The sequence below is a fragment of the Cydia strobilella genome, chromosome 22, assembly GCF_947568885.1.
Source record: "Cydia strobilella chromosome 22, ilCydStro3.1, whole genome shotgun sequence".
Classification (NCBI taxonomy): Eukaryota; Metazoa; Arthropoda; class Insecta; order Lepidoptera; family Tortricidae; genus Cydia; species Cydia strobilella.
Window position 1 is genome coordinate 6,479,225 of NC_086062.1, and position 27,414 is coordinate 6,506,638.

General features: G+C 38.9%; 1 protein-coding gene across 1 annotated transcript in view; it reads left to right on the forward strand.

Moving 5' to 3' along the window:
• LOC134751456 (transmembrane and coiled-coil domains protein 2) overlaps nt 1–26,336 on the forward strand; it is a 57,336-nt gene extending 31,000 nt beyond the window's left edge. Inside the window, exons 4-19 of the mRNA XM_063686864.1 lie at nt 2,428–2,564; nt 2,909–3,045; nt 5,829–5,855; nt 7,320–7,436; nt 8,407–8,567; nt 9,415–9,485; nt 9,819–9,952; nt 11,289–11,303; nt 15,226–15,249; nt 16,711–16,858; nt 17,598–17,724; nt 18,882–18,992; nt 19,525–19,632; nt 20,452–20,645; nt 23,160–23,294; nt 24,113–26,336. Coding sequence (XP_063542934.1) covers nt 2,428–2,564; nt 2,909–3,045; nt 5,829–5,855; nt 7,320–7,436; nt 8,407–8,567; nt 9,415–9,485; nt 9,819–9,952; nt 11,289–11,303; nt 15,226–15,249; nt 16,711–16,858; nt 17,598–17,724; nt 18,882–18,992; nt 19,525–19,632; nt 20,452–20,645; nt 23,160–23,294; nt 24,113–24,140 — 1,674 coding nt within the window. The 3' untranslated portion in view covers nt 24,141–26,336. The remainder of the gene's footprint in view (nt 1–2,427; nt 2,565–2,908; nt 3,046–5,828; nt 5,856–7,319; nt 7,437–8,406; nt 8,568–9,414; nt 9,486–9,818; nt 9,953–11,288; nt 11,304–15,225; nt 15,250–16,710; nt 16,859–17,597; nt 17,725–18,881; nt 18,993–19,524; nt 19,633–20,451; nt 20,646–23,159; nt 23,295–24,112) is intronic.
• The last annotated feature ends 1,078 nt before the right edge of the window (nt 26,337–27,414 follow it).

The following is a 27,414-nucleotide window of genomic DNA, read 5'->3' on the forward strand; positions in this document are numbered from 1 at the left end:
TCTTTAAAAAGTTGTAGCGTCTTTAATGTTAGCGAAGTTAGGAAATTACACGTTATTTTTGTTTGGCAATGTCTAAATGAATATGACAGGCCTCTCTTTATTTTCTAAGATTTGTATACTTGCATAAAATAAAATAAGAGTAATTTTAGATTTATGCTAGTGTAAATTGTAACAACAAAGATTCTTACTACTATACTACCTACTTATAACGCTATCATATTTTCCCTTATAAGCAAATCAATCGATTGAAACCAAAAAACACCTCAAAGTAAAATCCATTAGGCTGTCACTGTCATCATCCCGTATAATATCGCACAAAAGCAGTCTCCACACAAAAGGTCTTAAATACCGTACATTTTCTATTCAAATATGTCCTTTTATATACAAATTATATAAAGATGCGGGATTGAACACTGACTACAATAGAGACATTAGGGGATAAGGGTGTTCAATTTCTTGTATGGGAACGCGGTAGGTAATCGTATAGTTAATGGGATGATTTCTATTTTGTTGTCGTTTTTTTTTGTCTAATTTCGATCAAATTTGGTGGATAGATAGTTCCTTATTCTGTACAATATAAGCGCAATTTCACTGTATGTCGTTAGAAAACATCCTCTAAATGACTAAAACGTATCTTATTTTCGTAAGTCAATGGAAAATGACATTTTTTTTCGGGACAAGTTGTGATTATGTCATTATTCCGCCCAGAATGTTTCCATGTTAGGTACATTACATACACGTGTGATTTCGAAGAGGCAAGGACTAGGAATCTCTATATTTCTGTCTAGTCCCAAATTTCATCCTGTACAAGGCCAATTCTAGTAAATGTCACGATAAACATAGGTACGTTTTATCGAAGGGTTAAGTAGTACTTTTGTGTACTTGTCAGTTGCCGTTGAAATAGGTGTACTACGAGTTTGGAGTCGCTGTCACTAAAACGTGCCTTTTTCCACACAATGGACCGGCGAGAAATTTATGTTTGTAGTTTCTTCGATTAGTTAAATACAATACGGTCCTTTATAACGCCTTTTTTTTGAGACTTTTAGTTTGAGTTACTGTTCGATTTTTTTATAAGCTTGATACAGAATGGCTGGTAGCATAGTTGCGGTAGTGACAGCTGTTATCTCAATACATTTGTGGTTTTCATATTTATAAGGGGAAAGAGAGGCGTATAGAGATGACAGCTGTCACCGTACTCGATGTAAAAAATACTATAAAATAGAAAAAAAATACTTGAACTGCCGTAAAAGTATCTTAGATACATATTTTGCTGCTAATGATGTTGGATAATCGAACATATGTGCCATTTTCAACCAAAAGGGTACTTATTGTCGCTTGTCAGTAAGGCGCTATTTCCATATAGCTTCAATTAGAAATCAACCTTATCAACAAGCGACAATGTGGTACCTTTTGGTTGAAAACGTCACATATATTAAATATAATTTAATTAGCACGAACATGTTGCTACATTTCGTATAAATGTGTCATCCTCGATATACTTGTGAATGAGCTTTTTGCCGCCTAGCTACTGGCCCACTTGGCAGCATCCCCTGTTTTTTGTGCCTACTGTAGGTATACATGATGTAACTGATACGGATACAGTTTACGTAACTAATGGTAACTACTTTTACTAATACGAAATATAATTTCAGTTGTTCACGTCATAATATGCCATTCATGTTGTTGATTCTCTCCCTTTGACATTAAAGTTTTTGCTATGACAATTCCGCCTCTTGAATTTATAACATTGACATTTAATCAGTGATATCTATCTTTTTTTTTGTACAGTAGAAACTGTCTATCTGTATTCGTAACGAACAATTAGGATACAATTTATTCCGCCATAAGTCCATTATATTAGCGATAAAAAGTTTTGTCTAGCGTGTTTTTGTCTTGAAGCGACTGGGTATCTACCTAGACTACCTACTTATATTTTAGTGAATCTGTCTGACTTCATACAGAATAGCAATTATCATTATGGAACATTTTATGTTTTAAATCATTGCGTTATAATAACCCTTTTGGGAACATATTTCCTTTTATGTGTATAGCAGGAACAAGTTTTGGGAACAAATCAAATTATTTTATTAAATATTTTTGATTTGTGTTTTTTTTTTTTGTGGCGGGGTGGCCTAGGGGTTCATGGCGTTAGCCGCGATAGCTAAAGACGCCGGTTCGAATCCGGCCTTCACCACTGGAGGGCTTCGTCACTTTTTCTTTAATATATGACATCTATTACAGTTTTTAATGTATAGCAGGAATTAAATCGTTTTTTCTTAATTGAATTTAATTGACTTACTTAATCTACCCTTTCCCGACACACCCTGCGTCCCTGCCACTCCAAAAGCTAACTCTCATTTTCAAATGTTTTATAGTGATGGTAAATGATGTTGTTGTTTAATAAATAAACTATTCTTTATCCTCCAGGAGCCATCATCGAGCTCGTCGTCTCGTCATGGCGACCGCGTCACGCATCACGTCAAGTCGCACTCGCGGGACTTAGGCAGCAGTCCGCTGTCCCGGGACCTGGGCAGCAGTCCCGCTACCACCAGCGCGTCTAGAGAGTGAGTACACCCACAAGTACACCCACTTACCACCGTCCCATCCATCCCACCCTCCATACATCCATGAATCCTACCACCACCACATCCATGACACCCTCCATCCTCGTTATGATTATAATTTTTGCATGTCTTGTGTAGATTGTGAAGTTCTGTAGGTCGTGCTCTACGTAATGCGATGGAGAAGACGACTTTCAGAATTATATTGATGCTATATTTTTAATTAATTTACTGCAAAACATGTCGGTCCCACTTAGCCTTTAATTACAGGAATCATAATATAATTGGGTATCGAAGTTCAACGAGTTTAAACATAATATATAAAAATTGTTCTATCTCCGTTCCAGTCTAGAAGATTCTCCTCAAAAGAAGATCATAGCCGGCATCATAGCGCCGGGCGAGTACGCAGCGGCGGTCTACCACAGCCCTAACAACGCGTCTTACCTCTCTTCTGCCGACGAGTATGGCTCGCCGGCGTACAGAGGTATTATTTGATTTTTAGGGTTCCGTACCCAAAGGATAAAAACGGGACCCTATTACTAAGACTCCGCTGTCCGTCCGTCCGTCTGTCACCAGGCTGTATCTCATGAACCGTGATAGAAATAGTAACCTTTGTAGGCTTAGTATAGCACAAGAGCCCATCGCCAGTATCGACTATCGAGCAAGACTACCCGTCTTTTTCTAAATGTATTAATTAGAGAGGGATGAGTAGTCTATCTCGCGAGCAAAATAGGTACTATCGCGGCGCTCCTGTGCTGGGCCTATTGCTTGACTCTATTAATTAATTTAGATTATTTTATGAAGAACCTGCTAACTTGCACCTTATTTTATAGTTAATAAAGGTTAATCTATCCAGTGCCGAAGCAAATAACCTGCACTAGTAAAATGGCGGTCGAGAATCAAATGTAAATCACACGGTCCACTCATGACGTCCGGCCGTTACGTAGGTGTTACGTTAAAATGGTAATGAAATCGACAATAACTTGCTATTTTGGTAGCGGCGTGACGGCGCTACGCTTATATTTAAATTGGACGAGAAAGTTTCAAAGTACACGCCTTAGTAAACACGGTTTTGTTTTCACTTTGCATTGTTAAATAATGATGTTTGAAGGAGGAAGATTTGATCATTTAAATAAAATTCGCAGTAAAATTTTATTTATGAAGAAAATTAATTAAGCTAGAAAAAGTAGATTTACGTAGACTCGTTGCAAATAGACAAATAAACTCGTATTACTATTATGATCCTCTAAATAGTCTAAATTATGTAATGAAATGTCAATAAATATAAAATAAAGTCAAATCATTGGTAATTTAGACTTAGAGAAATTCGTTTTATACCGCTGAACATCGTACCGTAAGTACTTTAAATATTCATCTGGATAGAAAACCTTTTTCGTTATTTATAGTTATAGGATAACATAATCAATCCAACTAAATTGATACTTTAAAATTTAAATTCAGTTAGGACACGAAGCTTTTCCCAATAACCATTGCCAATTGCATTTTTCTGCACACGCGACCATAGATTAGTATATGTTATTAGTTATTACTCACGCGACTATAAGTAATTCAGTTATTTGCTTCGGCACTGGATAGATTAACCTTTATTAACTATAAAATAAGGTGCAAGTTAGCAGGTTCTTCATAAAATAATCTAAATTAGATGACTAGACACGACTGCCTCTTCATAGAATAATCTAAATTAGAGCCAGACAGTTGTTTAGTTTTTCATACAAAGTTGTTGCAAGCGGGCAGCGACATATCGCTGCCCCAATATTACAGGGTTCTTTGTTTCACTTTTATCGAACTGAAATTTGAACTTTATCATAGTGACATTAAGTCGAATTTGAACTATCTTGAAAAATTTAACATAGAACCCTTTAATATTGGGGTAGCGATATCGCCTCAGACTGGCCAATGTACTTAACCATTATAACTATTATCACTACACCCTATAAAACAAATTCCCCCGTGTAGAGACGTGTAGAGACCCTTAGGTAATGGTAGTTGATAGTAGCCAAAAACCAACGCGCTTGAAGGTCCACCGGGAACGTAAAACATCAAAACTTGGTTATCTGCCTCTCTATCGCTCGAATATGCAAGAACGATAGAGACGCAGATAACCAAATTTCAATTTTAATCAGATAATTACAGTTGCGAATAAAACATGTTGTTTTATTTATCGTCGGATATTAACGTCAGTGCATTCCTGACGTCACTTGGCAACGAGCGCGTCCAATTCATGAATACATATATAAATTTAAATGTGTATCAATAAAAATAATTTAATTAAGAATCCATAATCGGTATGTAATTATGTTCAATAGATAAACTTCGTCTTGTAAGTCTTGTCGGTCTAGACGGTTTATGAATTTGTGGTGTAATAATATTATTTCAAATTTACAATAAAATGTTACTGGCGCCTTAGTTAGATACCGTCAACCGGGGTGAATAGGGTTGGCTGGGGTCAGGGACAAAACTTAAATGTGATTTATTGAAAAATTTCTTAAAAAATACCCACACAAAGTGCACAAAATCTACTACTATTTTCAATCGAATGATACAATTTGTCCACACAAATAGGAGGTACCGTCCACTGGGGTGAATAGGGGCAAAATTTAAAATGTAATTTATGTGACAATTCCTTAAAATATATCCACGTATCTATTCACCCCAGTTGACGGTACCTCTTTCTAATTTTAGTGGACAGTATTTTATGTTCTTTAAATAAACTTATAATTTAACGGTCGATAAATAAGTTTGACATTTCCTATAGCCGATCCGTGTTTTGTCCGAATGACGAATCCAGACGAAATTTTAGGCATATATTACTTCATGTTGTAATTGTTATCTATGTCAGTGGCGTAGGGAGAACTATAATCTAGCCGTGGGCGAAGTCGCATCTGCGAGGCCCTGTTCTTTCACTGTGCCCGAAGGGGCCTCGCGCGATACCCCTTGGGGCGTGAGGCCGTGAGCGATTGCCCACTTCGCCCACGCCTAGCTGCGCCACTGATCTTTGATGAAAACCGCCTCACGACGTTAGACGTAAAACGACAATTGAGCAAGGAAAGACCTAAGCCCTCCTACGTGTATACGTACAATACGGCCGGTCAACCCTACTGCCGTGAGTGTGAAAGAGTTTTTAAGAGCAAGTTTGGCCTGGCCAGCCACATAAGAGGAAAAAGTCTTGATTGCTGAGGTAGCCGTCATCGAAATCGATGTGGTTATCTATAAGTACCTAACATAAATGTTTTCTTTTCATTTCAGCAGCTGATGGTGACTACACGAACCATGGTAATTATAAATCACATAAGTACTTATTAAGGCGGTTCCCTGAGCCAGAAGGCGAAAAATCTCCTTATATGATCCTTTTTTTCTAAGAGGCGTTGATATTCGTAGACGTGGAAAAAATATATGTAGTTCTTGACTATATTATCTTTAATAACATAGCTTCCGATACACGGGTGTGAATGTGGCTTTCCATTAGAGAAGGGTGAGGGGGGGGGGGGATGTGCAATAAGGACTATTCTGTCAGAATTTCTGTTGCAATTTCAGACGAAAAACTCCTTATTGCACTTGAAGCATAAGGACCCTTCTGTAATGGAAAGGCACAAATATCTTTCTATTTAAATCAAGAGATCTCTAAACAAAATGTTATAAAATTATCAAGTTTTACTCTTCTCTTCTTTCTCTCTACCTACCACAGGGAAGGAGAAAAATACAATGAAATAGAATTACTTACTGATAAGCAATTAAATCCAAAAATAAATAAATACTTATAAAATTGCCTGTTTCATGTTTTAGTGTGAAAACCAGAAACGCGTTGTTTTGCTAGTTCGATCGGTGCGGTGACCTTGTAAAGACGTATTTAAACGCGCTTTGTACTTTAACCCAAAGTGGAGATAAAAAATAGTAAATACTTTTTTATCTTAAGAATCCTTGAGAAAAGTGCAAATTTATTACCAGTCTAAATCGCATCTTATTACGCGCGCGGAAGGTTTAAATTTCACTGTTTAGTTGTCAGTTAAAGTGTACGTGAAAGTTTTAATTATTTTACAAAACAAGTAACTAATTATGATTTTACCGGAATTACGTCAAAGTTTGGCTAATTTATTCAAGAGTAAGTACAAAAGAAAATTTTCGCGATGAATGAAAACTTGCATAAAAGGTAAAAAAAATGCATTTAGCAGCATTGTCCCATTAGTAACTTATCCCTTTTACTTTTTGTCTTCAAGAAAAACATGTATTATATATACCGTATATACTAAAACATTGCTAAATTCTTGACAGCATACTGAAATGATCACGCAGTTAGAATTTTTTATGGTACCTAATTTAAAAATCCGTAAATTTATAAGTATGTGATTTTAATTTAAATTTGATACCTCCACGCGTTCCCGAGATAAAGGGCCGTGACAGACAGACGGACGGACGGACAAAAAAGTGATCCTATAAGGGTTCCGTTTTTTCCTTTTGAGGTACGGAACCCTAAAAATCATGCTTCGACATTGTCAGCTGAAGTAGAAGTCGCTGTACGGCCCCGTACCACAGCGGTTGTCCAAAGATAGTCTTTGACAATTCAGTTGCCAGAAAGCATATGACGCCGTACGTGTTACGTTACGAGGTTACGTTTTTTTCATAGACTTTACAATCAAATTTTCTACAAGCAATATCTTTTGGTTGTAAAGTTAGATGAAAAAATACCTAAGCTTCGTAGCTAACTCGGCGGAATTACTAAACTAACTATATTATTTTCAGACGACAACGATGGCGCGAACACAACAACGTCAAAAGCGCAAGCCGCCATCATGCATCTACAGAGCAAGGTGGAGCGGACTAAAGAGCTGATACGGTTGGAACAGACTATACGGGATGGTAAGACCAATTACCTACTCGATCCGTGCATGACTGTGGCGCCGCCCTAGTGGATGTGGGACATATTACTTATTTGACAGTTGGCAGCTGCCGAATGCATGAAGATGTCGTCCCACGAAAGTTCATATTTTCACCACGTCGTGCGTTGGCGTCGCTTATACTCGTATTATTTCCCCTACCACCAACTTTGCATATAGCCAATACGGTATAAGGTTATGAGGTCATGACGGTCGCCATGACCATCTAGCGCCTTTTTCAATCATTCGGAAAAAATATTCAGTATTTTGGAAATACAAATGTGTGCAAAATATCAGCACTCTGCGGCCGCGAACATACTTATGTTGATCATTATAAATGTATATTATAAAAACAATGGTAGCCTTTTTTTTCTCAAATGAACAATTTGCATTTGTCGTTCCTTGTTTTACACACGGCTACGGATATGGTCGTGTTCTAAAATAAATATCGAAAACTTGATTCTTTCAAATCTGAACATCCTTAGGCTCATTCTACTCAGAATTGACAGCATTTTCCATCATGTCATTAAAAAAAAGATGTCCCAAAATGTCCATTCCATTACGTCACGTTTTAGTGTGAAAAATTATTTCACTTGTATGTGCGTGACGTATATACAATTTTCATACAAATTTTTGGGTATTTTTTTCTGATATTCTGAGTTGAAAGAACTCAAAAACATATCTGTGAGAATCAGGTTTTCAATATTTATTTTAGAAAACGCCCATTTGCGAATATGATTAAATCCTTGACAAAGAGTTCACGTACTACTCAAAGTAGTAATAGCAGCCTGATTGTTTTAGAGCAACGAAGCAAAATAAGTTTGAATCCGGAGCGCACCAAGTGATTAAGTTCCTAAACAAGGCTTTCGGTCTAAAATAGGCCTAATGCTTAAATCTGCTTGAAATTCTAATGATACAATGTCCACCATAAGAACTGTATCTTTTTTCCCTAGACAACGTGAACGAGTACCTCAAAGTAGCAGCTAACGCCGACAAGCAGCAACTGCCGCGCGTCAAAGCGGTTTTCGAGAAGAAAAACCAAAAGTCCGCGCTCTGCATCGCGCAGCTCCAGAAGAAACTAGAAGGATACAACAAGAGAATCAAGAATTGGGAGGTGAGTATTAATTTGTTAGTAAGCCGTGAAGAATATAGTAGATTAGGCGTTGTCTCCTGGGGTACCGTGAAATAAGTATTTTGAAATTTGTCAGTAATCTACGTCTCTCCATTAGAGATAGACAAATTTTGGCATATGGATTTCACGACGGCCCCTGGCACGTGGAGATTGCAATGTGCTTTCTAATGCTTTCAAGAGATAAAGGGTTAATAGTATGAATTTGTCGTCTCATGAAAATAATATATTTATCATGCAATGCATAAAATTGTAAAAAAGTCATAGATATTTTAGTTAGATGTTATTATTTAAAGAGTTCCAGTTATTCTACCTTTGGCTCTAAACTTCACCTACATGACGGTTATAAATACCATTTAATCGGCATAGCCCCACTTGCACCATCCCACTAACTCGGAGTTAACCGGTTAAACCGTTAACCCAGTGTCAAATGGTAACTCCAGGTTTAACTGATTAACCCCGGGTTTGTGAATGGTGCAAGTGGCCCTTTTGAATTACTAATACGACGTACAGCCCCTGTCACTTGTCTCTCTTCGGGAACGAAACCCTAATAAAAATTAAAATCCCTTCCTCCCTTCGATCCAGAGGCCGTGAGTTCAAGTCTCACCCAAGGCAGTAATTCTTACACTTTTAAATTTATTCTAAGCTTAATAGCATCGATCGCAGACGTTTCTGCTTGTTAAAAATTAATTTAAGATCCCTTTACAAAAACTAACAGCGGCATATAAAACGCTTTCAAGTTAACCCGCTTACTCTCTATTCTTCATGGCTACGGTAGGACTAGACATGGTAAGATAATTCTTTATGATCTGAGAAGATGGTGATTTCGCAGCAACACGGGTCGAGCGGGCAGGCGCATCGGCAGCCGAGGGAGGTGCTCAGCTATATGGGACAAGGATTGAAGTGAGTGAAACTTTTTTACGAGTAAAAAAATCAGGGTTTTATAGCCAAGATCGAATTTCTATTAAGCAGATACTACCTGTGACCTGTCTGGCCTAGTGGGTAGTGACCCTGCCTGTGAAGCCGATGGTCCTGGGTCAAATCCTGGTAAGCGCATTTATTTAGTGATGAGTACATGATATTTGCATCGAAGCGAAGGGGGGCGTGGGAATTTCATTTAAGGCAGCAGGGGGGCGTGCCTAAAAAAAGTTTGGAAACCCTTGGTCTATTTAATGATAGTTGTTGTGACCTATAATATAACATTAATGTAAGTGATTGTATTATATATTATCGCAGGAGTGTAGGAGGCAACATCCGCGACGGCATCACGGGGCTCGGCGGCAGCGTGATGGCCGCGCCGAGAGAGTTCGCGCATCTGTTCTCTCGCTCTAACCGCTTCGGCTCCGCGGACAACATCTCGCAGCTCGCCGGTCTGTATCTTCTTACCGTTAGCTTTCTTACTCTATCACTATAGGAAGATCAAACGCACGCTAATACGTAGTGTTCTCTCTGTAACACTTATACCTACGGCCGGTAGGTGTGACAGAGAGCACACTACGTAGTCGCGTGCACCTAGTGTTTGATTTTACTATAAATTTTTTGCCGTCAAGCGTGTCTAACATAACTTACGATTATGAGCTTTGTCAAAAGTTTAAGGCAAGTTGACAAGGATAAAATAATCCAAGATATACGATAAATTTTTTTTTTTTAATTTATACCCTACAAAATCTACCTTGGCCGATCTGAAATTTAGTAGCTACTCCCGGTCTATTCATGTAATTTGAAAATTATGTATGCTATTGTGATTTTACCATTATAATAGCAGCTTTCGTTTCACTTTACATTCTTTGAGTTTGTATAAAAATTCAAAAACCTATTGAGCAGAGATTCATGCACCTTAAGTCGACTATTTTACATGAAACAACCTATGACGGCAAAAATGCTATAACTACTGTCCGCGCGCGAATTCCGTGCACGGCTGAGCATTGTTAGGAATGTTGGGCGTCATGACAGAGTAGTGTCATTTTGTACGTACGGGCGCGACGCACACCCCCCCACTTCCTCGACCTCCGAATGCACAGAATTGGCGCGCGGACAGTACTCTATTCGTAATCATGCAGTGATGAGCACTATGAGCAGTATTAATAGTTAACGAAATATAATAGATTTTCTTCTAAATTTCGTATCCGGCTTATAACATTTGGTCTATCTATATTCAATCTTTACGTATTCAGAATAGAGTTGCTTTCGCGATAGCTTACAGGCTTGATGTTCTTATAGCTAGTGTTAAAACTGACTGACTATTGTAGGACGCTGTCACTTTGTAATACGGTGGCAAAGTACTAAGTCCGCATTCCCACTATGTCGTAATGACAGTTAGTCGTCAGTAAATATACAAGCTACCATAGGACGATTACCTTTTTATATGTGAATACCGCCATTTAAACGTACAGGCCAGCGGTGGCAGCATGGTTCCATTTTTATCGCCTGTCACTATGCCTGTCACTTTCGCACTTACATATGTTAGGACGTGACAAGCATGGTGACAGGTGATAAAAATGCGACCGTGCTACGGCCGCAGGACGAAAGACTATCTGTCGTTACGACATAGTGGGAACGCGACTTAAAAATAATACAAACATTGAGTGTAGGTATTTGCTTTACATGTCTATTTTACTCTACAAAACAAAACATTTACAATATATACATAAGCGAGTTATATAATATATATTATTTTATAACGTATTGTATGTATTTTTGTCGCAGAAAACACAGGTCCTTGTAAGTATCTCGTGTGGAGAAACTATCATACTTCCCCAATCATCATACACATTTAATGGATGGTGTTATCAGAGTAATAACCAAGATTTTTTTTATAACTTGGCAACAAGTTATTGCACAATACAAGAATATAGATGGCTTGAGGAATCCTTTTTAGATAACTGAAGCTAAAAACAATTCATTGCTCGGAATTAATCTTATCTGTCTTGGTTTATTAAAGACTACATGTTTGTTGTCTGTAAAAAGCCCTAAGGAAACCTTGTATCTAAGCCAAATTACTACAACGCTTAACACCATCCACGTATATAGAACCTTTTAGAAACAGATGTATATTATTAATATTATATAACTTAACAACTTTTAAAATATCACAACCCTTTTTACAATAGTAGTAACATGCATTTACGATTCATAAGTATTATCAGCTCCATCTATGTATCCTTTAGACTGCTGTATTGTAGTTTGTTATTGTGTTAAAACACCACTCCACTAATTCCACAACCGTCTATTGTTTTTGCAAAAAAATAAATTAGCAAATCAACACCTAAACTGTAGGTCAAGACTCACGGAAGTTCTGAGAAAATCTTACGATAAACTGAAATAAATGTCATATACGAAGGAAAAAATGACCAAAGCCTCCATTGTCCAGAGCTGGAATCGAACCAGCGTACCCCGTTTACCGGACAGGTGCCTGAACCGCTCGGCTATCCGGTCACGGTGGCATAGGTCGAAATTTCCAAGTATATGACAATTCCCGAAGGCTTGTGGCGCCCCCTGGCAAATCTTACGATATCTTTTGTTCCAAGTTATTAATTTTTTAACTGTTATATGCTATGTAGTTATTTATTAATTTAATACACGTAGAATTTGTTTTTTGCGACAATTTAGTTCTAATTCTAACTATAAAAATTGGCAGTCAAATTTAAATCAATGGTATAATTGGCAGTCAAATTTAAATCAATGGTATTATGGAATAGAATTTGTTTTATTTTAAAATCGCACGAAATATAACAATTTAAATTTCATTAGAGGCAATTCGTACTCGTATTAGGATTGAGACCCTAGAGGTTATAATAAAAGTTTACTGTGTGTTTTTTACTTTTCGAATTTGGAGCGAGCGTTGGGACTGACACCAAATAACAAAAAATAAAACGTTTATAATAAAAAACTATAATACCACTATTTATAAAACGGTCGGTTTAATCTGATGAACATGATAAATTTTATGACAGCTACGGATGTACTTGAACACAAATCGAAACGTATTCATATTATTCGTACAACCAATTCAGATAACTCCTAACACTTAGAGATAAACACTAGATATTATCACCTCAATGTCACGGCTCTCGTCACTGCGTTGGCTAACCTGTTCACTCATACTACTAAAACAGGTGAAACGAATGTATCATATTTAAAGCTATTCAAATTTGAGGTCTATACCAGTGTTAATAGAGTTGCAATAACTTTGAGCATTAATGGCATTTGGGATGTTATGATAATGAAGTAGGGTGCTAGGACTAACGAATGTATGTAACATTTTAAATTTGAAATTTGAGTTCTATGGTAATATTTATAGAGTTGCTATACTTTTGGAGATTAATAGCACTTGGGACGTTATGATATAATAGTTAAGTAGTTAGAAGTATTATGTTATGGCAGTGTGCAAACGTAATGCGACAGTGTTGTGACTTGTGAGGGATTGTCATAACTAACATGTTGTTTAACAAGTGCAAGAAATGTAGGAAGAAGTGTAAGGTGTTTTATTATTGTTTTATAAGTTTGTTAACTTATGTGTTATTATTGTTTTGAATAACAAACTGTTATTAGGTATATATTTTGTGTATAGGATAGGTCAAGGTTTTGGTATTTGAGTTGCGCGGTTAGAATACTAATTAATTAACACCACTTTAAAATAATATATGTATTTCCATTTTATCTAAATTACACTCAAGAGAATTACTTTTTTCAAATTACATTACGTACCTATTATGTTTATTTATAATTTATATGTTATGCATGTATTACGCATACTGCATTAAAAGTACCTATTACTTAACCAACTATATAATATTCCTTATTTCTCACTACTCATAGAACTTTAGCCACATACGTACCTAATTTTAGCATTTCTTACCACATAACAACTTATACAATACTATTCAGTACTCTTCGTTATGCACTTTACTTGTACACTAATTGTTATATCCTTTCCTTCCCACCATACATAACAGTTGTAACAGCCAATTAATAAACTCATTAAATTTCTTACCGTATTCCCTCGCAATAAGGTCCAAATTCAAACTGGCTTTCCAATGGCTACTAAGGCTTATGTATTATCGGGCAGATTTGATGTCGTGATGCGCTTCTTGTTCAACCTTTTGTACGCCATTTTTCGTGAAGAAATCACACACGCCAACGTGATTCATGTAAGCTGTCAGAAAAAGGTCACTATTCTCAAATCACGATGTCTTTAAGGATTCTTGGCGTACAAAGGGTTTTCCAGGGTCCTATTTTTTATAACATTCGTGCGGTACATTATTCTTTCAAACCGATAACTTCTGAAACAAAACTTTATGGTATTATTCTGATAAAATGTGTGTTGACACTTTTAACTTGAACAGTCAACATTTTTCATGTTTACGGTTCCGTACCCAAAGGGTAAAAAGGGGACCCTATTACTAAGACTCCACTGTCCGTCTGTCTATCTGTATCTCATGACCCGTGATAGCTACAGTTGGAATTTTCTGCACTGATGATGTATTTCTGTTGCCGCTATAACAACAAACACTAAAAAGTACGGAACCCTCGGTGGGCGAGACCGACTCGTACTTGTCCGGTTTTTCATACAGATATCAATTATCACTAATGTTATTAGTGAAAACACAACAAATACAAGCACAATGAATACAATGATCACTATAAACATATTGCTATAGTATGAATTATCTCAGATGATTATTTCGGGCTCGGGCCCTAATCTGTTAAACAATAGTTATTTACGATACAAATGCGGAAAAGAGGAAATTCGAAACGAGTGGCGATAAATTAAAACACGACCGCAGGGATGTGTTTTAAATCGACACGAGTTGCGAATTACCTATTCGCACGTGTATCGTACAACGTTTTACAGTACATATGGTCCTTTAAACTTTCGACATATGCACAAAAAGTGCACTTTACGCACTAGTGCGAGAAAGTAGCACCATATGTACTGTAAAAGGTATTTTTTCCTTTATGCAGTGGTTATACTGCTTACTGCTAGTAGCCCCGGCATAAGTAACGGGAACAAGCCCGTTTAAAAAGCTAATCTACCATTTTATTTATATGGTTCAAATTCATAAAACAGCCCATCCCCATTGTTATCCCCAAAGAAAAACCCACACTGATTGTTCTCTGAATAAGCTGTCACATAAATTCTAACCTTAATAGCCATAGTTGCTTTTAAAGCGACATGGTGGATTTGGCACGTGCTGAAGACCGCTCTTAAAAGAAACAAAGGCTTTTGTTTAACAGATTAGGGCCCGAGCCCGAAAAACCATCTGAGAAAATTCATACTATACAAACCGATACTGTATTCTGCAACCCAGCAATACCTTTATACTCACTGATTAGTGATAACAGAATACTTTTGACGAGACAATCCTATCCTGTGTCATATTTGTTTTTTGTATAGTAGTAGTTTAAACATACATACATACAAGGAAAAAAATCATTCCAGTATTGTTTGTTTTTCTTCTATTTGATAAACAACCTTGAAATCTGTATGAAAACCCGATAATTCTCTCCAGAACTATGCAATTCAGGCTTTCCATTATCATTTGTCTAGAAACATATTTCATGAGCTATTGTACTATGCAATCATTTCAAGCGTGTTGTGAGTTTCGTTGCTTTACCGTGTTGTCTGTTTCTTGCACGCCAGCCCCACCACACGCGGAACTGAGAGGTAAATACCCGCTACGCAACTGTTACGCCAATATAATGAGATATTCGCTTACTAGCATATTACAGTCAGCATCAACATCAATAAGCTGTTATGACTAACGACAGTGGCGGATAAGCCACGTGGCAAAAGTAGCAAATGCTACGGGCCCCGCGCGCGTGGGGGCCCGCGCACCTGCGTACGTAACTTTAACAGTTACAAACAAAATGTCATATTTATTTATTTTACTAATAAAACTTAAACTGTAAAATTAAAAAAAAAAATATTACAATTACCAGCGGTCTACAAAGTGAGGTTTTTATGTAAGACGTCTTAGAATTGTTTTTTTTTTTATCTGCTTTGCTAATTTTCACGCTGTAACACACGATTACTTTGAGCAATATCATTAATTTGCTTGCTGCAAACGAAATGATAATATTTATAAAGCACATGTGGTGAACTAGCCTAACGAGATAAGAGAAACAAACTAGTTCCACATTTAAATTTATTGTCAAATAACGGCACACAAGTCACAAGCACAAATAAAAGAAGTAAGAGTACAAAGCACAGCACAGTATAGTTGAAGAGAAAGTCAAAGTAAGCACAGAAGATAGAAAAAACACATAAAGAAAGAGTACATAAAAACACACTGTTTTAGGCACTTTTGCTGTTACTTGGGTTTGGGTTTGGTTTTCAGAAAAAAATATGCCATTTACTTTTTTTCGAAAAACCAACTTTTAGACCGTTATTTAGACTTAGAATCACGAGTAGGTACTATTGAATGAAACAAAGGGTGGTGAAACATTTTGGGTGTCAGTTTTGTAACAGTCCAATGTCCATACAAAATGTATGAGAAAATGCGTTACAAAAGTGACATTTTTGTTCTTATTGAATCGATCATCGGTCTTCGTGATTGAGTAGAGATAACCCAAAAGTTGATGGATTTTTGAAAAAAAGTAAATGGTACACTTTTAAGTGAAAATGCCCACTTACATGTCTAAACTTAATGTATGAATACAAATTCTGAATAACACGATTTATATTACACTGTTATAGGAGCATTTTAAAGTACACTTAGTTCTCTAGAGTACACGGAAACACATACAAAAGTTGACATAAATATAGTAAATTGTACCGTTTCGATCTTTTGTCGATTACGGTTGAGTGTCACAATTTTATTAAAATCTTAGATGATTTTACTTCTTTTTATTTCTTTTTCGTAATAACTGCTTTGTATGGCGTAGAAAAGGCACCCCCCTGCATACAAAGTCCTATAAATTAGTATGGACGTGGGGTACCTTTTCTCTGCAGCTGACTGTACATTAACTGACTGACGAACTGCCTGAATAGTCTTCGTTTGAAGAAGATTTAGTTACCATTACCAATAAGACCGTTGTCATTTGAAATATTTTCGGCGTTACCGCGTATTGCCTTATAAGGCACAACCCACCATAACCCAGTATTGAGTGTTTCTACAACATCCAGCGAACGCGTCCTCCGAAGGCTCACGAGCGTCCGAGGCAGGGGAAGCCGCGCCGAGAGGGTCCACCTTGCCCCGGGCTGCTACCTCGCCTGCCCCGAAATTCTCCCCTGAAGCGTCTCCTAGCAGCAGTGTGACCAGTGAAGGCGCCGTGTAAGTATAATTTCTGAAAGGCTCCACCTTGCCCAGTTCTCCCCTAAATCGGCTCCCAGTAGCAGTGTCACCAGTGAAGGCGCCGTGTAAGTATCATTTTTGAGGAGCTCCACCTTGCCCAGTTCTCCCCCAAAGCGTCACCTAGTAGCAGTGTCAACAGTGAAGGCGACGACGCGTCGCGTCGGACGTTAATAGTGTGATTCTGGTCATAGAAAATAATCAACTCGCACTCAACACGCATCGCGTTTCGTTGGGTCGCGTCGCGTTTTAATAATGGTACTTTGGTAAATTGGTAAGTGGTACTTTTTGTGGCTGCGTAGCGTGCGAGAAGCTCAATTTCTCGAACTAGTGCTTTTTACTTTTTAGTTCCAAACTATACTTTCGAAACGCAGTTAAAATTGAATTTAGCGCGGAGCAGGTACCAGGGCTTCATGAGTTATGAGGAGGTGTCGTTGACCAACCCGCGCCGGGCCCGCGGCGGCCGCGGCCGGGGCGCGCACGAGTATGAAGGTATCGCAGGCTGCGGCAGCTCAAGTATCGCGGGCTGTATAGGTACTTTTGGTTTTGGTTTGGTTTGGTGGTATGATTCTACTAATGATATATTAATTTATTATTTTTTCGCAATTGTATTAAAAAACGTCGTTTACAACACGTGTGAAATGTCTTTTCACACTAGTTGTAAAATGTACTATTCCGCCTTTATTTAATTTTATACTAATTCGTAATATTGTTGTGGCAGGTATCCGACGCAGCCGGGCTCCACCAACCTATCGGAAGCGGCGCTCAGCCTCAAGCCGATCCTCAGTGAACTGGCCGCGCGCCGCGTGGACTACGAAAGGCTTGCCGAGAAACTCGACGCGCTTAAGGTTCGCAACCAAATAACATCATCTACTACCCTTATTTACTAACGTAATTGAACCAAAGATAGATATAACTCCGTAATAGATAGATACAGTCTAAGGAAAAAACGTGCCTCGAAAATCAAGAAAATTTGATTCTCGTTCAGAGGGCGCTACTAGTTTAGGCCTACAGTCGAATAGATGGCGATGACGGTTTCGTTTGTTATTTAACAATTTTAACGCATATCAGTGAAAGAACATGGGTCAAAATCATAAAAATAATTAATGCAAATAAAAAAAATCATTTATCTATATTTAAATACATTCTATCGTATTTTTATAAATCTTCATTTTTAGTTTTAAAGTGTGTCGACAGATGGCAGTGAATTTACTGGGGTTACAAAATTTACTATGACAGTTCCGCTCTAGTATAAGTTACTCTATGATTGAACGAAGTGTTAGCAGGCGTGTCTCACTCCGCGATTTCGTCGCGTCGCTACAAGTACCTGCGGCCGCCTCAATTTTGAGGTTTTGCCATAGTAATTGCCGCACACCGCTATGGAACGGACGCCTGCACGCGCTTGCGCCGCCTTGCGCGTAGTAGTCGCGTTTTGTTAGGGAGTGAATCTTCTGTACCTAGTACTATTATATATTCTGTGGTGTTAGCGAAGATCTTCGTTTCATCTTGGGTAAAAATGATTTCGTAAATATGTAAGGATTTAGGTCGAATTTCTCAACCGACTCTCGTAAAATTTCGTGAGCAGGTTCGGTAGTTAGATATAATTAAAGCAGCAGGTTTTTAAAGGGTCGGCAACGCGCGTGTAATATCTCCGGTGTTGCAGGCGTCCATAGGCTACGGTAACTGCTTACCATCAGGCGGGCCGTATGCTTGATTGCCACCGACGTGGTATAAAAAAAAATCTGTCATTTCGTTTTTTTTTTGGAAAAAGTTCAAAATGGCGGAAATTGGCATGAAGGACTTAGGGGCCAGTAAGGTCTATGGCACTTAGACCATTGTGAGTTCGCTGTGATAATGACTCATCGAAGTAACTTTATTATTTTTTAAATATTTTAAGCTTATAGCTACTATAGCTAGGTCTTAAGCTCACAGAGCCACTGTTAGCTTGTTGGGTTTTACAGCAAATAATAAATAACTAAACTAAAGAAACTGTTTTTCGATACAGAATTTATCACAAGAGGTGTCAGACCTGACAGAGCGGTTGCAGGAAGAAAGATTCAAGACTGAGCGGTTAGAAGAACAAATCAACGATCTCACTGAACTACATCAGAATGAGGTAACTTACCATTTTGTTTAGATTCCCTATTTAACTTTAGTCTTGTCTTTCACGAAAAGATCGACGCAATGTCTTTCGTTTTCAACAAAAAAATATTATGACAAAAGGTTTTCATAGAAAAGTGGTTTAATGTCCACTACACTATGCCCTCTTCTCCTGTTTCCTCTACACTATCGGCGATGATCGTTGATAGTATCATCGGCAAGATTACCGTGCAAGCATCCACATGATCGCCTGTACAACGCAACGACCAGGCGATTCCCTTGATTCCCAAATTTGCAATTTCCCAATTGATGCGTGCCCAGAAAACCGACAACTCACGGGTCGCAGGTGATGATACACGATGACTGGGGACTGCCGAGTATGCCCTCTACACTATCGTGCCCGCCAGTCATCGTCTATCATCGCCGATAGTTTAGAGGACCCATAAGAATGAAACCAACACCAACAGCACAATTATTGATAACACTAAAATTCTATACATGATTTTAATAGAATAAAATTTGTAATAATATCGTTGCCTTTTTTTTAGGTTGAAAATCTAAAGCAAGCGTTAACGGACGTTGAAGAGAAAGTGCAATATCAAAGCGAAGAGAGGATACGGGACATTCACGAAGCGCTCGATCTCTGCCAGACTAAAGTAAGCTAGTGTTAATAAAACATTTTATTGTCAGGCACAATGGCACACAATGGCCAACCGCTCAATGGCATTTGTTTAACAGATTATCATCTTAGGCGTAAAAATCATTTGAGAAGATGCAGACTATAATCCAATTCATGTAACTGTATCGTTTAGCAAGTTGGCACTTATTAACTAAACCTTTATTACGCAATGTAGGTTAGAAACTACATAAATGTTGAGTGTGGACATAAACGCTTTTCTTTTGCATTCTTTTCCAACTAGAATCAGTGGGACAATTGAGCTTTAAGGAGGATTAAACCTTGGTAACTTTTTAAGGATATTCAAGTTCAAAATTTTCAGGTTAATACTCAGAACGGCCTAGTTGTCAAGTATGAATTTGTCTCAAAAAGTATCTAAGTCGTTTGATCACAGATGATTCTAACCCATTTGGCGATCGGTCTGGCCTAGCGGGTGTGAAGCCGATGGTTCCGGGTTCGAATCCCGGTAAGGGCATTTATTTGTGTGATGAGCACAGATATTTGTTCCTTAGTCTTGGGTGTTTTCTATGTATTTAAGTATTTATATATTATATATATCGTTGGCTGAGTACCCATAAGTCAATCTGTGTAAGAATGTCCTGTAATATTTATTTATGTTTGTTATTTAACCGGCGGTACTCAATCTTTTTTTAGGAGGGCCAAAAAGACTGTTTTGTCTTGTAACCCCGGGCTGCAAGATGAATTTGCTTAAAGGTGACGTTCGGATGGCAAGTTTATGTTTCTATACCAGGATCAATGCGGCCGTCCTAAACCATTGCATCTGTTTCTGTTCCTCCAGATCATCAAGCTGGAACAATGGATGGCGGGCGGGGTGGCGGGCGGCGGCGGCGCGGGCGGCGACGCGGGCGTGGCCGCGCTGCCGCCGCGGCTGCTGCTGGTCAAGCTGCTCAACGTCGCGCTCACGCTGCTGCAGCTCGCGCTGCTGCTCATGGCCACCATCGCCGGCGTGGCCATGCCCTTCCTGCGCACTAGGTAAGTCTCACCACTGCTGGTCAAGCTGCTCAACGTCGCGCTCACGCTGCTGCAGCTCGCGCTGCTGCTCATGGCCACCATCGCCGGCGTGGCCATGCCCTTCCTGCGCACTAGGTAAGTCTCACCACTGCTGGTCAAGCTGCTCAACGTCGCGCTCACGCTGCTGCAGCTCGCGCTGCTGCTCATGGCCACCATCGCCGGCGTGGCCATGCCCTTCCTGCGCACTAGGTAAGTCTCACCACTGCTGGTCAAGCTGCTCAACGTCGCGCTCACGCTGCTGCAGCTCGCGCTGCTGCTCATGGCCACCATCGCCGGCGTGGCCATGCCCTTCCTGCGCACTAGGTAAGTCTCACCACTGCTGGTCAAGCTGCTCAACGTCGCGCTCACGCTGCTGCAGCTCGCGCTGCTGCTCATGGCCACCATCGCCGGCGTGGCCATGCCCTTCCTGCGCACTAGGTAAGTCTCACCACTGCTGGTCAAGCTGCTCAACGTCGCGCTCACGCTGCTGCAGCTCGCGCTGCTGCTCATGGCCACCATCGCCGGCGTGGCCATGCCCTTCCTGCGCACTAGGTAAGTCTCACCACTGCTGGTCAAGCTGCTCAACGTCGCGCTCACGCTGCTGCAGCTCGCGCTGCTGCTCATGGCCACCATCGCCGGCGTGGCCATGCCCTTCCTGCGCACTAGGTAAGTCTCACCACTGCTGGTCAAGCTGCTCAACGTCGCGCTCACGCTGCTGCAGCTCGCGCTGCTGCTCATGGCCACCATCGCCGGCGTGGCCATGCCCTTCCTGCGCACTAGGTAAGTCTCACCACTGCTGGTCAAGCTGCTCAACGTCGCGCTCACGCTGCTGCAGCTCGCGCTGCTGCTCATGGCCACCATCGCCGGCGTGGCCATGCCCTTCCTGCGCACTAGGTAAGTCTCACCACTGCTGGTCAAGCTGCTCAACGTCGCGCTCACGCTGCTGCAGCTCGCGCTGCTGCTCATGGCCACCATCGCCGGCGTGGCCATGCCCTTCCTGCGCACTAGGTAAGTCTCACCACTGCTGGTCAAGCTGCTCAACGTCGCGCTCACGCTGCTGCAGCTCGCGCTGCTGCTCATGGCCACCATCGCCGGCGTGGCCATGCCCTTCCTGCGCACTAGGTAAGTCTCACCACTGCTGGTCAAGCTGCTCAACGTCGCGCTCACGCTGCTGCAGCTCGCGCTGCTGCTCATGGCCACCATCGCCGGCGTGGCCATGCCCTTCCTGCGCACTAGGTAAGTCTCACCACTGCTGGTCAAGCTGCTCAACGTCGCGCTCACGCTGCTGCAGCTCGCGCTGCTGCTCATGGCCACCATCGCCGGCGTGGCCATGCCCTTCCTGCGCACTAGGTAAGTCTCACCACTGCTGGTCAAGCTGCTCAACGTCGCGCTCACGCTGCTGCAGCTCGCGCTGCTGCTCATGGCCACCATCGCCGGCGTGGCCATGCCCTTCCTGCGCACTAGGTAAGTCTCACCACTGCTGGTCAAGCTGCTCAACGTCGCGCTCACGCTGCTGCAGCTCGCGCTGCTGCTCATGGCCACCATCGCCGGCGTGGCCATGCCCTTCCTGCGCACTAGGTAAGTCTCACCACTGCTGGTCAAGCTGCTCAACGTCGCGCTCACGCTGCTGCAGCTCGCGCTGCTGGTCAAGCTGCTCAACGTCGCGCTCACGCTGCTGCAGCTCGCGCTGCTGCTCATGGCCACCATCGCCGGCGTGGCCATGCCCTTCCTGCGCACTAGGTAAGTCTCACCACTGCTGGTCAAGCTGCTCAACGTCGCGCTCACGCTGCTGCAGCTCGCGCTGCTGCTCATGGCCACCATCGCCGGCGTGGCCATGCCCTTCCTGCGCACTAGGTACCTATGTGTAATAATCTTAACAAAAAAAGAGCAGACTTCTAAAAATAGTCTAGTCAAAAAAAAAAAAAGTGAAGCCTGTTGCGGATATCATCATTGGTATTTTTAGGACGAAGCATGTTGCTGATTTGCATTTGTAGCCACCTGACGAAGCTTGCGTTGCGGATTTTTTACATGTAACTAAATATTATTTTTTTAAGATTTTCTTTATAAATAAACTTATGTTAATTGAAAAAAAATAAAAATAGTCTAAAATGACATCATAATTATGGCATAATTATCAGCAGTTGTACTTCACCAAATGTTTAATTCAGAGAGCAAATGCATGAATTACTAAAAAAAACTTCGCATGCGTATCTATAATATTCAAAAAGCTAATTTGTGTTGTATGTGTGTGTGTGTGTGTGTGGGATCTAACTGTAAAGTACAAAAATAGCTATATATAAACTACAAGTTCATTCATAATCACTCATAAAATTAATATACGTTATATATTCTTGCCCGCGCAATATTGTCATATAAACCATTTCAACATAAATTCAACCATGTCACAACTTCATGTCACCGTTACCATTAAATCTAACTATACCTTTGTATTACAACTAACTTAACATTGACTATAACTTTGTATTACAATTCCAGAGTCCGAGTTCTAACAACAAGCTTAGCCGTAATGGTGGGCGTGATGGTCCTAAAACAATGGCCGGAGGTGACGCAGCTCTCCGAGCACCTGGTGAGGCGGCTCAAGGAGTACCTCCTCGACAAGCACCATGACAGGTAATGGGTACTTCCACGCGAGATCGCCGTACGGGGTTGTGGTTTGGGGTAACGGGACTTGAAACTTCTGGACTGTTTTTAGATCGTGACGAAACCATAGCAACTAGAGGCTAAATTAAAGAGTTGTTGATTGCAATAGAGAGGTAAAATCTGAGAAAAAAATCGTGCCCCCCTTGTTTGAAAATCGAAACCAGATGGCGCTTTACTGTGCCGTATGTTTTGTGGTGTTTGGTCAAACGTCAACTTTGAATAACCAGAGTTATCGCATAATGTATGGAGCCGTATAGCAACATCTATATCATCTATCAAGATTTGACGCATTTTACAAAATCAACGGGACTTTGCTAAAAGACAAAATCTTGAATTCTTGAAACAAGCTCTTTATGACCACTTCTAAGAGTGTTTTTTTTAGCTTGAGTTGCGAAGGTTTTCTATTATACTAGGAAGAAACAGAAAGAAGTTTGATGTTTCGTTCCGTAATACTTGTCCTTGGTTCTATAGAGATGATAGTGTTAAAAATATAATTAGTTATTTTACGTGTAATTTTTATACTATTATTTTTATAGTTTGTCTGATATGATCATAATTATTTTATATACTTTTCACATCCAAGACGCTTTGTATGTACAATATTGTATATGTATGTATAATAGTTATAGCAGACTTATAAACATAAATCATATCAATATAGTATTTATAAATTCAATATATGTATAGTAAATCCATGTAAAATATTTGTTGGACGTAATTGCAATAATTATTTCAAATTTGTTATTTTTATTTAAGTTTTGTTTAATTTTGTTTTTTTTTCACTACAGGTATGAATGCAATGCGTTATGTGGTTAACTAAACCCATTCGGCGTTATTGGTGAATTAGGTAAAATATTGCAATTTAGTCCTGTTTATTTTGTCATTTTGTCGGCAAAATATATGTAACATGGACGAAATTGTTGACATACGTATGATAAGTTAATTATATTCCGGTTGTTGTTAATGAAAAGTGAAATTTGACGATTATTTTTGACATAATTGAATCATCTGATTAACTCAATTTGACTATTCATTTATAACAACTGTTGATATATCAAACAAATGACATGTGTAATTGAACATTTGATATTTGTATCAATGATAAAAATATTTTTGACAATACTTTGACATACCTTTAACTGTTACATTGTAAAATAGAATACAAGCGGGGCTAATTAGAATGTATGGTTTTTATATTATTTTTTACTGATACCAACTTGTGTTTTATTTTATAATTAAACGTGTAGTTTTTGTAGTGGCGTGGTGTCAAATAAATGTAAACTTTATTTCGCACATAACAAAGTTGCTTTTGTATTCATTTGTATTCAATAGCATACAACGTTGTATTATTAAGCAAATGAATGAATGAATTCATTTTGCAATGTAGTAGTAAGGTAGCTAGCTTAACATTGTCCTATTTTTACTGTTTGAATGTTTATCCCACGCTACTAAAGATGTTTTAGTGTCATGAATGCTCAAATATACATAATGTTTAGCCAAAATGTACAGAGGCATCATCGCATGATACTAAAATTACTTACGTAAACTTTTGGAAAGTTTTGTCAACGCGAAAATATGTCAAACGCCGTGTTATATAAAAAGCGACCTTGTGTCAACTCACAATAGGTTGTTATTTCACTAAAACAGGCGTCTATTTCGTCGTCGGCTATAGTAGACTATGGCAGCCAAGAGAGCTGCCTCGACATGTAACAGTGATATTCATAGCTCTTTACTTTAGTTGCGATTTAGTATATTAAACAATGTTTTGTACACGGGCTGGGCCCGACAGGTCAGTAGTTGGTTGCTCGCTACCTGCGTCTCTAATCGAGGCTAGAATTTTAGTCAAAATCTCGAATTCAAGCGTCAAATTTATCACAATCCTTTCTTCATTATCGTAGGTGGCGGACATTTTATTTATCTAGTTTTTCTGGAAACTTGGCGGTAGTAGTAATTTTATATCAAATAATTTATCCGCAACGGCGAGTTTCCAGGCAAACAGATGTAGCACACTGTAAATACTTTTTTTTACGGGAAAGGTAAGTTGCCATCACATTAGTTTTTAAAAAATTGTGAATATTTTTTTTACGGAAGGCTTTAGGCGGTAGACGGCGCGTTACTGCTCATATACAGTACTACGATTCGTAATATACGCCTTAGCAATAATTGCCATCTCCATGTCAAAGGCAGATGTCAAAAACCTTTGAGGAACAACGATTGACGAAGCGCATACTTTTAATTGCAGTACTGTAATCTTTGTAATTTTTTAGCAACTGTGGATGTTGTAGTCAATTTTTAATATTAAAAATGCAGAATAAAATAACATATGTATATTTAGCGAAATATCCTCTAGCGCGGAGTGCGGGCCAGCACACAATTACACGATACGACGTAGTATTTTAGTGAATGCAGTTATTTCTCTCATTAATATGATTATTCAAGTGTCTTAATCAACGGTTAGCAATAATATACTAGGGTAAAAACTGTAAAAAGTCACTTGAAACGATTAGCACATCAAAGAAATATATTCATTGATATCTACAACAATAAGATGTCTGAAGAGATCAGTTGTGTTCGTAATGAACATCAAGCAAGGACTTAATAAAAATGTCCAGTATTTTAGAATAGAATAGTCCTGCGAGCGTCCGCACTCTGTGTTATGCTACTAGGAAAATCTTTTTATTAATAAACTAAACAATACGATATTGATATTTTTAAAGCGAATACATTCCAAAATTTCTTACGGAATAGCGAGTATGAACATAGCCAATACTTTAAAACTAGATTTTTAGTCTAAATCGCCGAGTTGAGCAGCGTTGTTGCGATGTACAAACTATTGAGGTTTTGATGCGGTTGATCGTTAAGTTGTCGATGTAATTATGTACATATTATTTACATTTTGTTCTGAATAAGTTTATTTTTGTGACGTTTATTGGCTCCTCGCATGTTGTTGACGAATGTAAATGTTGTGCTTACGAACGAAATGGCAAATAAATTATTGTTATATACAGCTAATTAATTGTTGGACTTCATTATTGTGTTATGTGAGAATGGACATCAAGGTACCTATTATAGCAATGTGTTATAATATTAACAACACGATACAATGTTTCAATCAAAAAACACATATTTTATTTATTAATTTTTTTTTAAACTCAGTGAACCAAGAGAGTTTTGACATGTCTCGACACATCTATTATAGTAATATGCATATAACAATTTTTACTTCGATATACTTGTAACTCGTTTATGCTTTAATATGGGTACCTATTCATATAAATAAATAAAATAGATTATTTTAATTATATTCCTTTCTTTGGTTCACTCTCATAGGAAAAAAAATATACCTGACATTGTCTCCCTTATGTAAATTATGAAGAAATCTATGACAATTAGTTATTTCACATCCTATGTCTATTTCAAGGGCGAGAATAGAGTTTCTAAAGTTTGGTTAACGAAGATTTTAAATTAATGAAATTTTTTAAATACATTGAATCAATTAAATTATTTATTAATGATAATTATTTATTTTAGTTGTGAAAACAGTTAAAGTTGAGACTAGACAGTTATAGAAGACTAAATAAATTCGAAGAAAAAAAAAACAAGCTAAAAATTGCTGAATTGTAAATATACAAAGACATTTTTGAATCTCATTCGAAGTGTCGGTCACTTTGGCACTCTAATATAACTTTCTACTCTCTGGTGAAGCAGCGGGCCTACCGCAAACAGCGAAATTTCATTATCTGTCTCTATCACTCTTGCTTATTCGAGCGATAGATAGGCAGATAACGAAATTTCCATTTCCGCGGTAGGGCCTTAGTTCTTTACGTTGTATCACATTAGTTTTATTGTTTTGTATCGTGCTCGCCTATCGAAGTGAAGTTGTACATTGCATTGGATGACAATCAGATGTTGTACATTTTGTTGCCGGCTATGGATTGAATGAATTAAATTATCACAAACTATTAAACTCAGTTTTCTATAAACAATGATTTTTTGCCATGTTTTCACCTATACGTTATCTCATGTATAAACTATCTATCTATTCTCTATTTGGTCTATTGTATCTCCTCGTGTTCCCGAATTTGTAAAT